The sequence below is a fragment of the Canariomyces notabilis genome (genome assembly GCF_033297395.1).
Source record: "Canariomyces notabilis strain CBS 508.74 unplaced genomic scaffold N656scaffold_11, whole genome shotgun sequence".
In the NCBI taxonomy this organism is placed as follows: domain Eukaryota; kingdom Fungi; phylum Ascomycota; class Sordariomycetes; order Sordariales; family Chaetomiaceae; genus Canariomyces; species Canariomyces notabilis.
The window spans coordinates 160,993-173,021 of record NW_027041833.1 but is presented as its reverse complement, the minus strand read 5'-3'; the positions used below and the strand labels follow the sequence as shown (position 1 = coordinate 173,021).

The window sequence follows — 12,029 nt, the reverse complement described above, 5'->3', positions numbered from 1 at the left end:
GACATTGTACTTGCACAACCACCTAGGTGTCCGTTTCCTCTAATGCAGCCATACCCAAAAGATGCACATCAGGGAGGAGCTCTATTCCAAAGCCCAGCTTCAGGCCGGCTCTAAGTCTTGCCATAACAAGAACAACCACCAACGCCTCGCTATGATCAAAAGGATAACCCAAAACTAAAGTACCAAGCCGTCAATACCCAAACGGAGTGAGTCCAGCTCTAAACGGTCGTTGCAGATTGGCCATCCGCGCATCATCCACCTTCCACACCCCCTTTGTCTTCTCTTGTTGCAAGTCCCACCCCATGATGCCCTTCGAAAGCCGATGGAAAACCTCGTGGGCTTCCCCACTCTGTGATCGGAACAGCAGGGGCTCCCAGGTCTTACCCCTGGCCGCCTCGCTGGCTCGCATTTGCCTTTGGGCCTGCTCAATCTTGGACTTCTCCTCCACCACCATGCGCATGTCGCCAACCGTTAGCCCGTGCAGCACGCTGCGCCAGGCCTTGCGGGATTCCCATGGATCCTGCTCTTCGATAGGAAGGATATCCATCGGCACGGGCTCGTTCTCGGCCGCATCCACCTTGTAACTTTCCAACAGCTCCCCAGTCACTGAGTCTCTGACTGTCCACCCCTCGCTCCAAACACCCTCAACCTGGTAGATACTTGTCTTGGCGGGATCGTCCCGCCTGTAGATCCTCCCGTCAAACGAGTTCTTTTTCCCACGGAGCATGCCCTCGCCCCAGAATCTCAGCTCGGTCACGAACCCGGCGCTCGACACAAGGTGATAGGTCCCGGTGATCTCGGGATACAAGCAGCCGGACACGAAGCCGCGGACCTTTACGTCCGGCAGGGGAATCAAATGGTCTTCGTCGTAGCGGTCTACGTGCAGCGTGGCGTGGCCAACCTGCCGGATATTGACGTTGCCGTTGAAGGTCATTTCGACGCGGGCGTAGCCGTCGGCGCGGACGCCGTGGGCGCGGTCGACGACGTGCATGGCCGTGATGGGCGGGTGGTGCGAGACCTGTTCTGCGACAAGCTCCGTCTTGGACTTGGTCGCCTCGTCGCTCCACGAGGCGAGGAAAAGCTCGCCTAGAAAGGCGTTTAGGGGTTTGCGGATCGAGGCCGTCTTTTTGGAGCCGCTGGCGCTGGCTGACGCTGAGTCGGGCACGCCAATGTACAGCTGGCTGCGCAGGGCAATGAGGAACCAGCGCAGGACAAGCAGGCTGCGTTTCTCGGGGCTGGGTTCACGGGCGGGCGCCGAGAATACGGACGGGCGCTGCGCCCAGCAGTGGCCTACCTCGACCACGGAGGACGGGGCCAGGAGGGAAGGAGGTCCGGTGACGTTGGCGAGATCGCCCTTTACCGTGGCCAGGAACTAACAGGCGGCGAGTTAGCATAGCAGTGGCATGAGATGTGATTTCGCACCTACCTTGACCAGCTCACGAAGGCGGGAAGAAAGTGTTTTGCTATCCATTGCTTCCCGGTAGCTACGAGTTTTGCGAGGAAGTCTGTACAACTGGTCACTTGGCACCAATTAAAGAACGGCAGCAACCAAGCAAGTGAAAGAGATTTCAACCAGAAGATTGTGATCGAAAGTGAACTATGGCATTATTAAACATCGTCAAAGAAGCACATGCTTTGATCCATCAATACAAAGCTCCTGTCATGCCCGACTCAATGCTACCCGCCGGGCTTTGTTTCATCCCTGTCTCAACTGCATGGAAGCATAGCCGAGCAGAAGGCGAGTGAAATGACGCGCGAACCAGTTGGTTTGACAAGATCTGCCCAGAATAATCGAGCATATCCCCGGCAGAAGTGCGACCTGGGAGGAGAGGAGGATAAGTTCGACTCCTGTGGTCGGCAGGTGCGTGCAAGAACGCGCAATCGGCGGGCTGTTTTGGGTGGTGGCTGTGGCAAAACGTCCTTGCATGACATTGGGTCCAGGCGTATCCGTAGGGCTGTCAGCTGTAACGTAAGATACCTGAGCTCCTGAGGTACTGTATTGTATGTATCAAACATAAGGTAATTACAATACCTTTCCAATGTCTGAGAGTTAATCATTATCAGAGCCAAATGCATTCACTCAGTATCGTCGAGCCGGCGCAGGTGTTCCATTAACTTGAACGTCACACTGCACATTCGCGTTCCACCGCCTTTCAGCGTCTCTCCAAGCACTTTTATATGTTACTAATAGACCTCGGCAAGTTGATGAATGCTAATTGCAACCACAAAGACGCTTGTTCTATCACTTTTGTGGCACTTGAAAAGTCGACAATCGGCCGCGGTAGGACTCGAGTCATGCAAATGCAGCCACTACTGACCGGTTGTGGGTGCACAGATGACGGCTTTGGGCATTATCACCAACCGTATTTGCTGAGGTTCAACTACAAGTCCAAACCCACCAGACTGCCGCCAAGTGCTCCTCTCGGGCGGCTGCATCAGCGCGTATGAAGCCACCGTCTTGTCATGTTGTGGTAGGAATGAGTAGTCTCAATGCTCGGTTTTGGCTGTGAAGCAGACACTGAGTTCAAGGATTGAGGGACACAAGACGTATAGGATTATCTTGATGTTCTTGCGTTCCATGAGAGGCATCTGCTTTTGCACGATGACCGCTGACACAGCCCCACAACCGGAAGCGGCCAGTGCGGGCCCGGCATCCACAGCGGCTCCGAGTCCCACAGCAGTCCCACAGCCGCTCCGAACCCCACCACGGCACCGGTACCGACCAGCCCCGGATTTCCGGAAGCCGGCGTGAGTGAGGGCAACGCTGTAAGACATAATCGTCACCAAACTCGTAAAACAATTTTGCTAAACGCCGAGGGCAATGTGATTGATCCCGACAACGACTCTGCACTTGACGTGGTAAGGGACTGGACTGACTGCAGAGGATCACTGCCATTCCGAGCCGAGATGCTGACACGGCGACATCAGTCCAGCCAGAGCGAAACTACATCTGTCGCATAAGTATCGGGTAGAGCATGACGGCACCTATCATGCCTGCAAGGTATGTAGTATGCTCGAAGTCATATCAACTTCTGCAACTGATAAACGCTGGGCCAGGCTTACAAGTGAGCGCACCCTGGCTGTGGCGAATCCGCATCCTTATGCCGAACACTAGCAATTGATCAGATTCATCATCTGTATTCAGATTTTTGAATCCGGGCGCCTGGATTGAGCTGGCCGACTCCATTGTTCCCGCCGTCTGCGATGACGGCATCCTGAGGGACGACTCTGGGCTTTAAAGGTGGAGCATCCCCCTCTTCGAGGCATCTGAGAAGACGGATCGTCTCTTTGGCTGACGTCGTTGCCGCAGCTACACCGTTACGGGCTGAAGCCTCTTCGAATGTGGTCAAGCCTCGTGATTTGGGGCGTGCCTTATGGCTATTCCAAGGTGAACCTGCATTCATCAGAGCTCCCGATTGCTTTCTTTTAGGGGAACAGTCGTTCGATTTCCATGCTCGAGAACGCAAGGGACTTGTAAGTGAACTGGAGGCATCCTGAACGAGCTCGTATTCAACCAGCGACGTGCATTCAACGTAGGATGGAGCCAAGCTTTGTCTCCGGGTATGTCGCAGATATGCAGCTGCGGCTTGTCTAATGGAGATGACCAAAAGAAGTTTAGGAGTTAAGATCCATAAATTGAAGGAAATGGTCAACAACTCACTAAGTACTACCTTAGTCTGACTGGCAGTCATGAGAGGTCATATTAAAGTATCTTTGAGTTTTCTATTTTTAGCCGCGGCGTAGTTGTCCCCTTCATCCAGTCTACAACAATACTTAGTATCCCCTCAGCTTATGTCTCGTCCAGGCGGGCAACAACTGAAAAGCCAACCTAAACTCGACTAGGCCATCTATCCTGTCAACATCACCTCCAGTCAGCGTTGAGGCAGTACAAGCAACCCGAGATATCCAACATATCACTCCACTTCACCCCATTGGGATTGGCATTGAGACACGCATCCCCCAAACCAAAACCAAAACCAAAACCAAAACCAAAACCAAAATGCCCTCCATTCTCACCACTCTCACCCTCACCATCACCCTCGCCCTCGCGATTATTACCACCGCCACCGCGACCACCGGCGCCGGCAACACGCCCGGACACCGCCTCAACAAGCGCTGCTCCCCACGCTACGACCCGGATTTAGCCCTCGGCTACGACCCACCAGCGCCATGCTGGCAGACGTTTGACCCTGCGTGCCGGCCCTTTCTGGCCGAGGGGACCGAGATGACGCTCGACGCGGCGCACGGGCTGGCCGTCGTGTACGGCGTGTCGGAGCACTGCAAGACACAAATCGTCGAGGAGCTGCGGCGCGAGGCCGCGGGCGGGAAGAACTACGACTGGGTCCAGAAGCATGGTACTCTGACGGTTATCCCCGGGCCGGGGGCTGATGGTAGTGGTAACTATATTCTGGTTATTTCCAATATGTCGGAGCAGGCTGTGGCGAGGTATACCGGGTTGACGTACCTCTCTTGGCCTTAGGGCATCGGCTCGTCCGAGCTGTGACGCGTGGAAGAGGGGGTTGGAGATTAGAGGGTTAAAGAAAGTGGCTGCGGTGGTACAAGGTATTTCGTGGTGCAATTGGTTTGAGGGTGGGATAGTTGATGGGGTTAGGTCACTTGGTGTGCACTATGGTATATCAACGGCTTTACTGCAATCAAGATTGTATGCGGTTATGCTAATCTTGAGTCTCTAACGCCCTTCCCCGTTTGTGACTCTGCCTCACGATCTTCTTCTCTTCTCCGCTTGCTCTAGACCTTCTCAACCGGCAGCACTTCAGGCTCGCCCTGGGTCTTCCGCGCCTTGACAGCCTCAATCTCGGCCTCCAGGCGCGAGCCGCCCTTCTTGGTCTTCCACGGGTACGGCCCATCGTTGGAGAACATGACCTCGATCTCCTCGAGCGTCTTGCCGCACGTCTCTGGGCACAGGACCCAGAACCAGGCCGCTGCCGCAACGCAGAGAACGCCAAAGATGATGAAGAGTTTCCATGTAATGTTCACAAACGCAGGAGGCGTGAACATGCCCAGCGCAAAGTTGAAGACCCAGTTCGACAGTGCTGCCAGCGACATGCCCGTCGCCCGAGTGCCCAAGGACCAAACCTCGGCCGCGTAGATCCAGCAAACGGGGGCCAGCGTCAAGGCGTATACGACAATCAAAAGGTATGAGAAGGTGATGACGGTGTTGGCCGGCGCGCCGGAGTGGACAGCGATGACGACGTTGTGGTTCGGGGGATCGCCAACTCCGCCGGGGACGTCGATGTGGTGGGCTCCCATAACACCACCCACGACAAAGTGGCAGAAGCCCATGCCGAGGGCACCCCAGACGAGGAGAGTTCGGCGGCCGGTCTTGTCAATAAAGAGCCTAAGCAATTGTTAATCGTGTCATGCTCCCAGGCGTGACACCTTTTCCCCGGTGGCGATTCAACTTACCACATGACTCCTGTGAAGATGATGAAGACGGCATATTGGATTCCTGATGTCACCATGGCAACATCGCCAGTGAGGCCGGCCATTTGCGCGATGTATGTCAGGTAGTACACGATAACGTTCGCTCCGGCAAGTTGCTGAAACTCTGGTCAGTGTGCATGCCGCTTGTCCAGCCCATCGTTCACCGACTCACCTGCCATGCTTGGACCGACATGCCGGCCAAGGTCCGCTTCCACATGCCGTTGAGGAAGAATTTTCGCCAGCCTTTGCCTGCCTCCCTCTCGGCGCGCATCACGGTTACAATCTCCTCCCATTCGGCGACGACTAGCGGGTCATCGATGTTGCCACCGGCTTGAATATCTGCCAGTGTCTGGATGGCTTCCTGATCACGGCCGACCTTGGCCAGCCATCTGGGCGACCGCGGGAGGAAAGGCAGACCAATAATGAGGAAAAAGCAGGGGATGAACTGGGTGCCCCATGCGGTCCGGAAGGAGGCCGTCCCTTCGATGGATGCGCAGCCGTAGCCGATGAAGTACATGATCAGGATGCCAAACTCGATGGCGAGCTGCTGGATAATGACGAGCGAGCCGCGCTTCTCGGCCTTGGCAATCTCGGCGAGGTAGACTGGCACCTGGGACGACGTGATGCCGACGGTAAAGCCGTTGAGCACGCGTCCCGCGATGAGCTGGCCCGTGTTTTGGCACGAGACCTGGACCGCCGTCCCGATCAGCCAGAAGATGCAGGCAAACATGATGGAGTCGCGGCGGCCAATCTTGTCGGAAAGGGGCCCTGCCACGGCCGAGCCCACGACTGAGCCCGCTGCGAGAGCTGAACCTATTGCGCCCTGGATCGCACCACTTGGATTGTCAAAGAATTCGATATACTGATCCGTGACGACGATGGCGGACATGGAGGAGATGTCAAAGCCAAATCTGCAGAAAATTGTGACCTTCAGTGGTCATTCTTAGAGATGGCTGTAACGAGGCGGGCCACTTACAGCATACCGCCGAGGGTGGCGATGAGGGCCACCAGCTGGACATTGTAGATGGTGGGAAACTTCATCTTGCCCACTCGTTCTGCTTTGTCTTTACCCCAGGGATGGCACGATGTGTATTCGTAGAGGGCTGGATGAGTTACAGAAGCGACCAGTGACAGGACTATCAAGTCACGGCGCCAGTAGGCAAAGGGCTGTGACCGAGAAGGGTTGAAGCAGGGCTCTCGCACCCCAAGAGGTCGAGGAGGCCGGCCATTTTATTTATTTCGTTTGGACGCGAGACTGAATGATGCAGCTGGTACTTCGCGACCATGGGATCATCACGATAAGGTGACATTGCGAGAGAGCACCCCAGTTCCCAGGGAGCTTCCAAGCTTCACGTTCCCATCCCTGCCAGAGCTTGGAAGGCTGAATCCGCCAATCACCATCAATACGGCGTGTAACGGCGGAATGGTGATCCAGTGGAGGATGCCCGGTCCGTGAGAGTGCTGGGGACGTGATAGGTGCGCTTACTATGGCAGGATCCATGCCCGGGTGAATGTGGACGGGCAAGCTGCCGTTTGCTCGGCAATTTGCCTGATGATGGCGCCGGAGTGTTGCATTGAAAGCGCGGAGTGAAGACCCACCTTCTCCTCTTCTCCGCAACCAGTTTTCTGGAGGACTGCGACGTTGGCTCCGCAGTATCAACGGGGGAGGAGAAGGGAAAGAGAAAAGGGACGGGGCGCCAAGAGGAAGGAACGACACGGTGCGGCTGCACAAAGCTGGTCTAGACTTCCAGGATTGCAAGATCACAGAACCGAAGGCTGCTTTGCAGCTACATAATAAACGCAGGCAAGTGTGGAAGGCCCAACCAACCTGTTTCAAAACTTTGCAATTGGCAACCACCATCTTCTTTCTCGTGCCAGGGCAAAACACGTCAAACCTGAAATATTTTGTCTCCACACTCCACACTCCGACCGCACTAACCCGCTTCTCCAGGCTTCCCCGGGAGGGTCCGCCAAAGTAGTCGGGCCGGTAACTAACACGAGACTAGACTAAACGACTTAGTGTACGGGCACTAGTGTGAAGCCGGTTATGGACGAATGGATGAGGTGAGCACAAATGTCACGATCCCTTCGTGCACAATATCATATACATACTAAGCAATGTGGTAATGCTGATAAAACCTTGGGCTTCCCCCCCCCCCCCCCCCCCCCCCCCCCCCCCCCCCCTGAAGGACCGGCCTCGATATTCCGCAAGCACTCAAATGTCGATCCATCTTGCCATCCACTTGGTCACGGCCTCCTTGGCCTCATCCACCAACCCGAGTTCTATGCGAGGTTAGAGCAGTCCTTCTCTCAGGGCGTCAGAAGGTAAGTTGTCATGCTCCAGGACACTTACCAAGTAGCAGCTGCACTGCACCCCGTATCCCTGACTCCAAGGCGGATGCAATCCAGGCGTGAGTGTAGCTCGTGTGCTCGCCGATGAAAATAAGCTGTGTCATACGGCATTAGCTGCAGTACAAAGCCCGGCAACCATATTGAAGAGCGAAAGGAAGAAACTCACCCCATCATGCGTCTTAAAATACTCCGGGATATACAGCTGATGCTGTCCCACAGTCGGCGACGCCCAGCCGGCCGCCTCTAGGGGATCCAGCGCCCAACAGCGCCTGTTATACCTGCCGGTATACAGCTTCCTCGTGCTCTCTCCATGAATCTCGGTCATGGCATCCAGCACGTACTTGACATGGTCCTCCTCCGACAGCGAAACGGGCCAGGGATCGGTCGAGAAGTAGCTGGCGAGGATGGTGGCTTTGCCCGTGCCATTGATGTTGTAGCTCGGGTAGCAGATGGACCCGATCCCCGGTATGTCGGACGTGGTCGAGCAGCCCCCCACGATGGGGTTGGCGTAGTGCTCCCAGAAGCGGGTCGAGTACTCGAGCGCGACCTTGCACGCCTGCTGGTAGTGGAGGTGCTGGATCGCGTTGGCCATTGTCGTCGAGAGGGTGGGCGGGAGCCGCCAGCTGCGGACCACGGAGAAGGGCGCCGAGATGAGGGCGTAGTCGTGCACCGAACTCTGCAGGTGGGAGTTGCCCCGTCGGGAGGTGTCGCGCCAGTGTAGCTGGACTTTGCTGGTTCCGTTATTCCTGCCTGGGACGAACGCAATGCGCTCAATCTTGCGGTTCATGTGGGTGACTTTGTTGACGAGGGGGTGGAAGGAAAGGGGCAGGCGGTTGAGACCCCCGTTGATGGTTCTCCAAGAGGCGGCACTGAAGTAGAGTGCGTCGTAAAGCTGCATTTCAGAACACGCGGCCTGTTAGTCATGCATTTCTGCATGCAACAAGCAGCTCAGAATGGGCCTTACGGTGTGCCAGTATGCCTCATCTCCGCCGCCGATAACATCCGTGTCATTGAGGCTGCCCTTTAAGTGATTGACCATGAAAGCAAACTCGGACCAAACGTCACCACCTAGTCCCTTAAGACCGTTTTCTATGGTTTCAAAAGCACGAGTCAGTTCAAATTGATATGGCCGGGTACTACCACCGGGACAGGCATGAGGGAGCGATGCTTGGAGTGATACTACCCACCGATCCAGTCTTTGTGAGCCTTGAACGTGTTGCGAGCAATCTCAGCGTAGATCTCGGATCCAGGCATGTACTCCTGCACGGCGGCCGATAGCTGCCTCGTTGACTCATCCATCACCTTTACGGGGCCTCCGAGAGACGGATCGGCCTGGATTTGGGCAACGGTGGGCGGTAGCCCCGTGGGGAGCTTGAAGCCGTTCCTGTAGACCAGCCCGTTCGGATTGCTCTGGATCCAGGGGATGAAGTCAACACTCAGGTTCTTATCGTTTCGGTTGAGGCGATTCATCTCCTCAGCCAGCTGGAAGACCAGTCTGTGGTCCGAGATATTGAGCGTCTCGTTGGTTGCTGGATCCATGTAGGTATAGGGGAACCGCATCGGGCCCATCTCCTGGTACGAATAGTCGAAAGGACCGCCGCTAAGGTACTCGGTGTGGACTCTGCCACCAAGACGCTGGCCCGCTTCAAGAATTTTAATGTTCTTCATCCCGGCCTGGTGCAGGACGAGATAGCTCATGAGGCCCGACATGCCCGCTCCCACAATGGCGATCTCCTTGGCCTTGGCGGCTTTGACATCCACGGGACCTGGCTGCCTGTTCTCCAAGAGCCTTACCCCCTCAAACCATGGCCCTAGGACATCGATGCCGGTAGAGTTGTCCATTGGGATGCTATCTGTAGACGGTAATTTCACTTAATTAAACTGCTGTCTCATGTGGAAGCTATCATGGTGTATAGCACACTGGCAAAGAGTCTGCACATACCGGCACGCTTGCTCGCCCTGCGCTTATGACGCTGCTGAAGTTCCTGGGGCTCGCTCCGTCCGACAAGGGTGCCTACTGAGTCCCAAGCCGAGAGGCAGCCACCGGACTCGCTGTCTTCGGGGAGGACCCATACGAGCCGTACCGAACTTGAATGCTTCCTATCGCCGTCTGCTTCTCCTAGAATATGGTGAGAGTCCTGCTTGGTCGTAGACAAACAAGACCCATAGGTGACGGTGACGGGGCCAGGAATGGACCTCTCAACCGAGAGATGGACATTGGCGAGGCGTGATGTTACCGCTGAGCGGGTATGGAGTTGGACAGGCAGACGAGATGAGAAGGCAGTAGCACCGCTCAGTAAGAGCAATGAAAGAGCAAGTTGAGCCATATTAACAGACTGGCACAGAAGTACCAGGTTAAAGAGCCGCCAGTAACCAAGCCACCAAACTGAGTGTCAGTCGATGGTTCGATCCTACTGGGCTATATACTATATAGGTACCTATATAGTAGTACTTGGATATAGGATCCTTCCAGGGTTATCCGGCAAAGTCATACTCATACAAGCTCGCCCTGGAGAACCACATCGGATGCCCTGCATTCTACATGCCCCGTATCCAATGCCAGGCCCACTACGATAACGAAACATTGATATGGATGATGGAGTGTCAGGCGTCCGGTCCGAGATGGGCGAGTGTGTACCACGAAGACATAGCATCCTTCGCGGCGCAGCCTGGTCTTCCCTCCTTGGAGAAACAAGCACTCTCTTTTACGTCACAGTATCCCTAATGAGTATTAGCCAGGCTTACTGTCCGAACTCGGTCTCGACGTGGGTATTGGCAATACTAAGGGATTGAATGTTGAGCTATCAAGCCTGAGGCTTCGGAGCCTACCTATCTAGTCACATATGCGCTATGTCTGTAAAGGCAACTTGAAATGCCTGTTGTGGGAACATGTGGGAAAAGGAATATGGGGTACACATTCCCGATCTTGAGACACTATTGGACCAGATGTAACTACAATACATGTAGCTATCCCAAACCCCAGTTCTCCGCAAGCAAGAGGGGCGGTCACGCTGATAAGGATAAACTGATACTACCTTACCTTCAAGGTGGCTCCTCGATACCAACCTACCCACCTAGTAAATGCAGATATCTCGCACTGGAAGTAAAAGATTAAATGTTTCCCAGTTTACTGCTCTATACGGTTGGATTAACATATCTTGGTAGTTGGTACGGACCTCTCTCGGATCGTAAGGGGAATTAGTTCGAGTTGCACACCGGGCATCATATTCGGTCCTGGGGGTCAACTGACAGACCCCAAGTCCGAGGTGGCTTACGGAGGTCCATCAAGGATGTATACCTCTGCGCACGTGTATGTACTCGGGACGTCAGATAGCGATTCGGTGAGCCGCCAATCAAGCCTTATCGGAACGGATCCATGAACGATGCCAACCGCAAATCCTATTACTTCACTGAGCCGGCGGGGGTAACCGTCAGATCGCGGGGTGGTCGGCAGTCTTGGCATCCGCGGGTCCCGGCTTGGGACCGGAGCGATTCGGCTGTATGATTGTCCCGCCCCACGCCTTTCTGCTCTACGCCTTTTGTAAGACAGGGCTCAGTATGACTGGCAGAGCTGATGCCCTGATGGTGGTCTCACTCTCACCACCAAGACACTCCATGTCCATCTCCCTGGGTTGACAACAATGACTCTGAGGCTGACTTGGCAATGGGCAGCCACTAGGAACTGGATCCAAGTCTTGGGATACGAGAAACTCGGAGAAAGTTCAAGCCCACAATGCAAAGGCTCCGCTTCCTCCAAGCGAATGTGGCTCCCTACAGTACATAAGATCTGTACATACATACCTGTGCCCTACTAGTACCTGTGTACTTTCGCAAGATTCGAGTCCTTGACTCCATTCCTTCGAGACGCCCTTGAGAGAACAGAGCGATCCAAGCCAAAGGGCGTCAACTCCGCATACTCACCTTTGTAAACCGGATCGAGGCAATAATAGGTAGTCGCCCGGTTTGGGGATTTCGTAGTGTGCCTGGTGGTTTTAGACTCTAAGGTACCAAACAGTCATCCCCCCCCTTTTCAAGCTTTTTTTATGAGAATGAACAGAGTCGGTGCATGTCCTCCAGGCTTTGTCCGAGTGGCGGGTGCAGGCTTACAGCTTACTGCCCTGCATTCCACTGTCGTACAAATTCTATAATACCAGTGGCGTACAGCGTGGTCCGAGCCATTGCCCTGCCCGTCTGCTAGAACCTGCAACGCTTTCCCGGCTGTACTAGGCATA

The 12,029-nt window shown here is 55.0% G+C and overlaps 6 protein-coding genes across 6 annotated transcripts; 1 reads left to right on the top strand and 5 right to left on the bottom strand.

Moving 5' to 3' along the window:
* Window positions 1–190: 190 nt before the first annotated feature.
* On the bottom strand, window positions 191–1,471 carry N656DRAFT_836961 (Oxysterol-binding protein; the record flags this gene model as incomplete). The annotated part of the gene is made up of 2 exons (XM_064818810.1): window positions 191–1,372; window positions 1,427–1,471. 2 exons carry the CDS (start codon window positions 1,469–1,471, stop codon window positions 191–193), a joined length of 1,227 nt encoding a protein of 408 aa, XP_064669955.1.
* Window positions 1,472–3,013: 1,542 nt separating this feature from the next.
* N656DRAFT_87454 (uncharacterized protein) lies at window positions 3,014–3,846 on the bottom strand. The gene has a single exon (XM_064819378.1). It carries the CDS (start codon window positions 3,690–3,692, stop codon window positions 3,132–3,134), a length of 561 nt encoding a protein of 186 aa, XP_064669954.1. The 5' UTR covers window positions 3,693–3,846; the 3' UTR covers window positions 3,014–3,131.
* On the top strand, window positions 3,685–4,694 carry N656DRAFT_779247 (uncharacterized protein). The gene has a single exon (XM_064815155.1). The coding sequence runs from the start codon at window positions 4,001–4,003 to the stop codon at window positions 4,478–4,480; it is 480 nt and encodes a 159-aa protein (XP_064669953.1). The 5' UTR covers window positions 3,685–4,000; the 3' UTR covers window positions 4,481–4,694.
* A 55-nt stretch (window positions 4,695–4,749) lies between these two features.
* N656DRAFT_798185 (general substrate transporter) lies at window positions 4,750–6,486 on the bottom strand (the record flags this gene model as incomplete). The annotated part of the gene is made up of 4 exons (XM_064817728.1): window positions 4,750–5,359; window positions 5,428–5,561; window positions 5,618–6,356; window positions 6,422–6,486. The coding sequence occupies 4 exons, from the start codon at window positions 6,484–6,486 to the stop codon at window positions 4,750–4,752; spliced, it is 1,548 nt and encodes a 515-aa protein (XP_064669952.1).
* Window positions 6,487–6,530: 44 nt separating this feature from the next.
* Window positions 6,531–7,412, bottom strand: N656DRAFT_87488 (uncharacterized protein). The gene has a single exon (XM_064819379.1). It carries the CDS (start codon window positions 7,304–7,306, stop codon window positions 6,680–6,682), a length of 627 nt encoding a protein of 208 aa, XP_064669951.1. The 5' UTR covers window positions 7,307–7,412; the 3' UTR covers window positions 6,531–6,679.
* Window positions 7,413–7,658: 246 nt separating this feature from the next.
* On the bottom strand, window positions 7,659–10,124 carry N656DRAFT_829229 (L-amino-acid oxidase-like protein; the record flags this gene model as incomplete). The annotated part of the gene is made up of 6 exons (XM_064818576.1): window positions 7,659–7,728; window positions 7,799–7,892; window positions 7,964–8,710; window positions 8,762–8,886; window positions 8,985–9,650; window positions 9,740–10,124. 6 exons carry the CDS (start codon window positions 10,122–10,124, stop codon window positions 7,661–7,663), a joined length of 2,085 nt encoding a protein of 694 aa, XP_064669950.1.
* Between the last annotated feature and the right edge of the window lie 1,905 nt (window positions 10,125–12,029).

Coding starts and splice junctions, on each gene's coding strand:
- N656DRAFT_779247 (XM_064815155.1), top strand. CDS start 4,001: ATGCCCTCCATTCTCACCACTCTCACCCTCACCATCACCCTCGCCCTC.
- N656DRAFT_87454 (XM_064819378.1), bottom strand. CDS start 3,692: ATGACTGCCAGTCAGACTAAGGTAGTACTTAGTGAGTTGTTGACCATT.
- N656DRAFT_87488 (XM_064819379.1), bottom strand. CDS start 7,306: ATGGTGGTTGCCAATTGCAAAGTTTTGAAACAGGTTGGTTGGGCCTTC.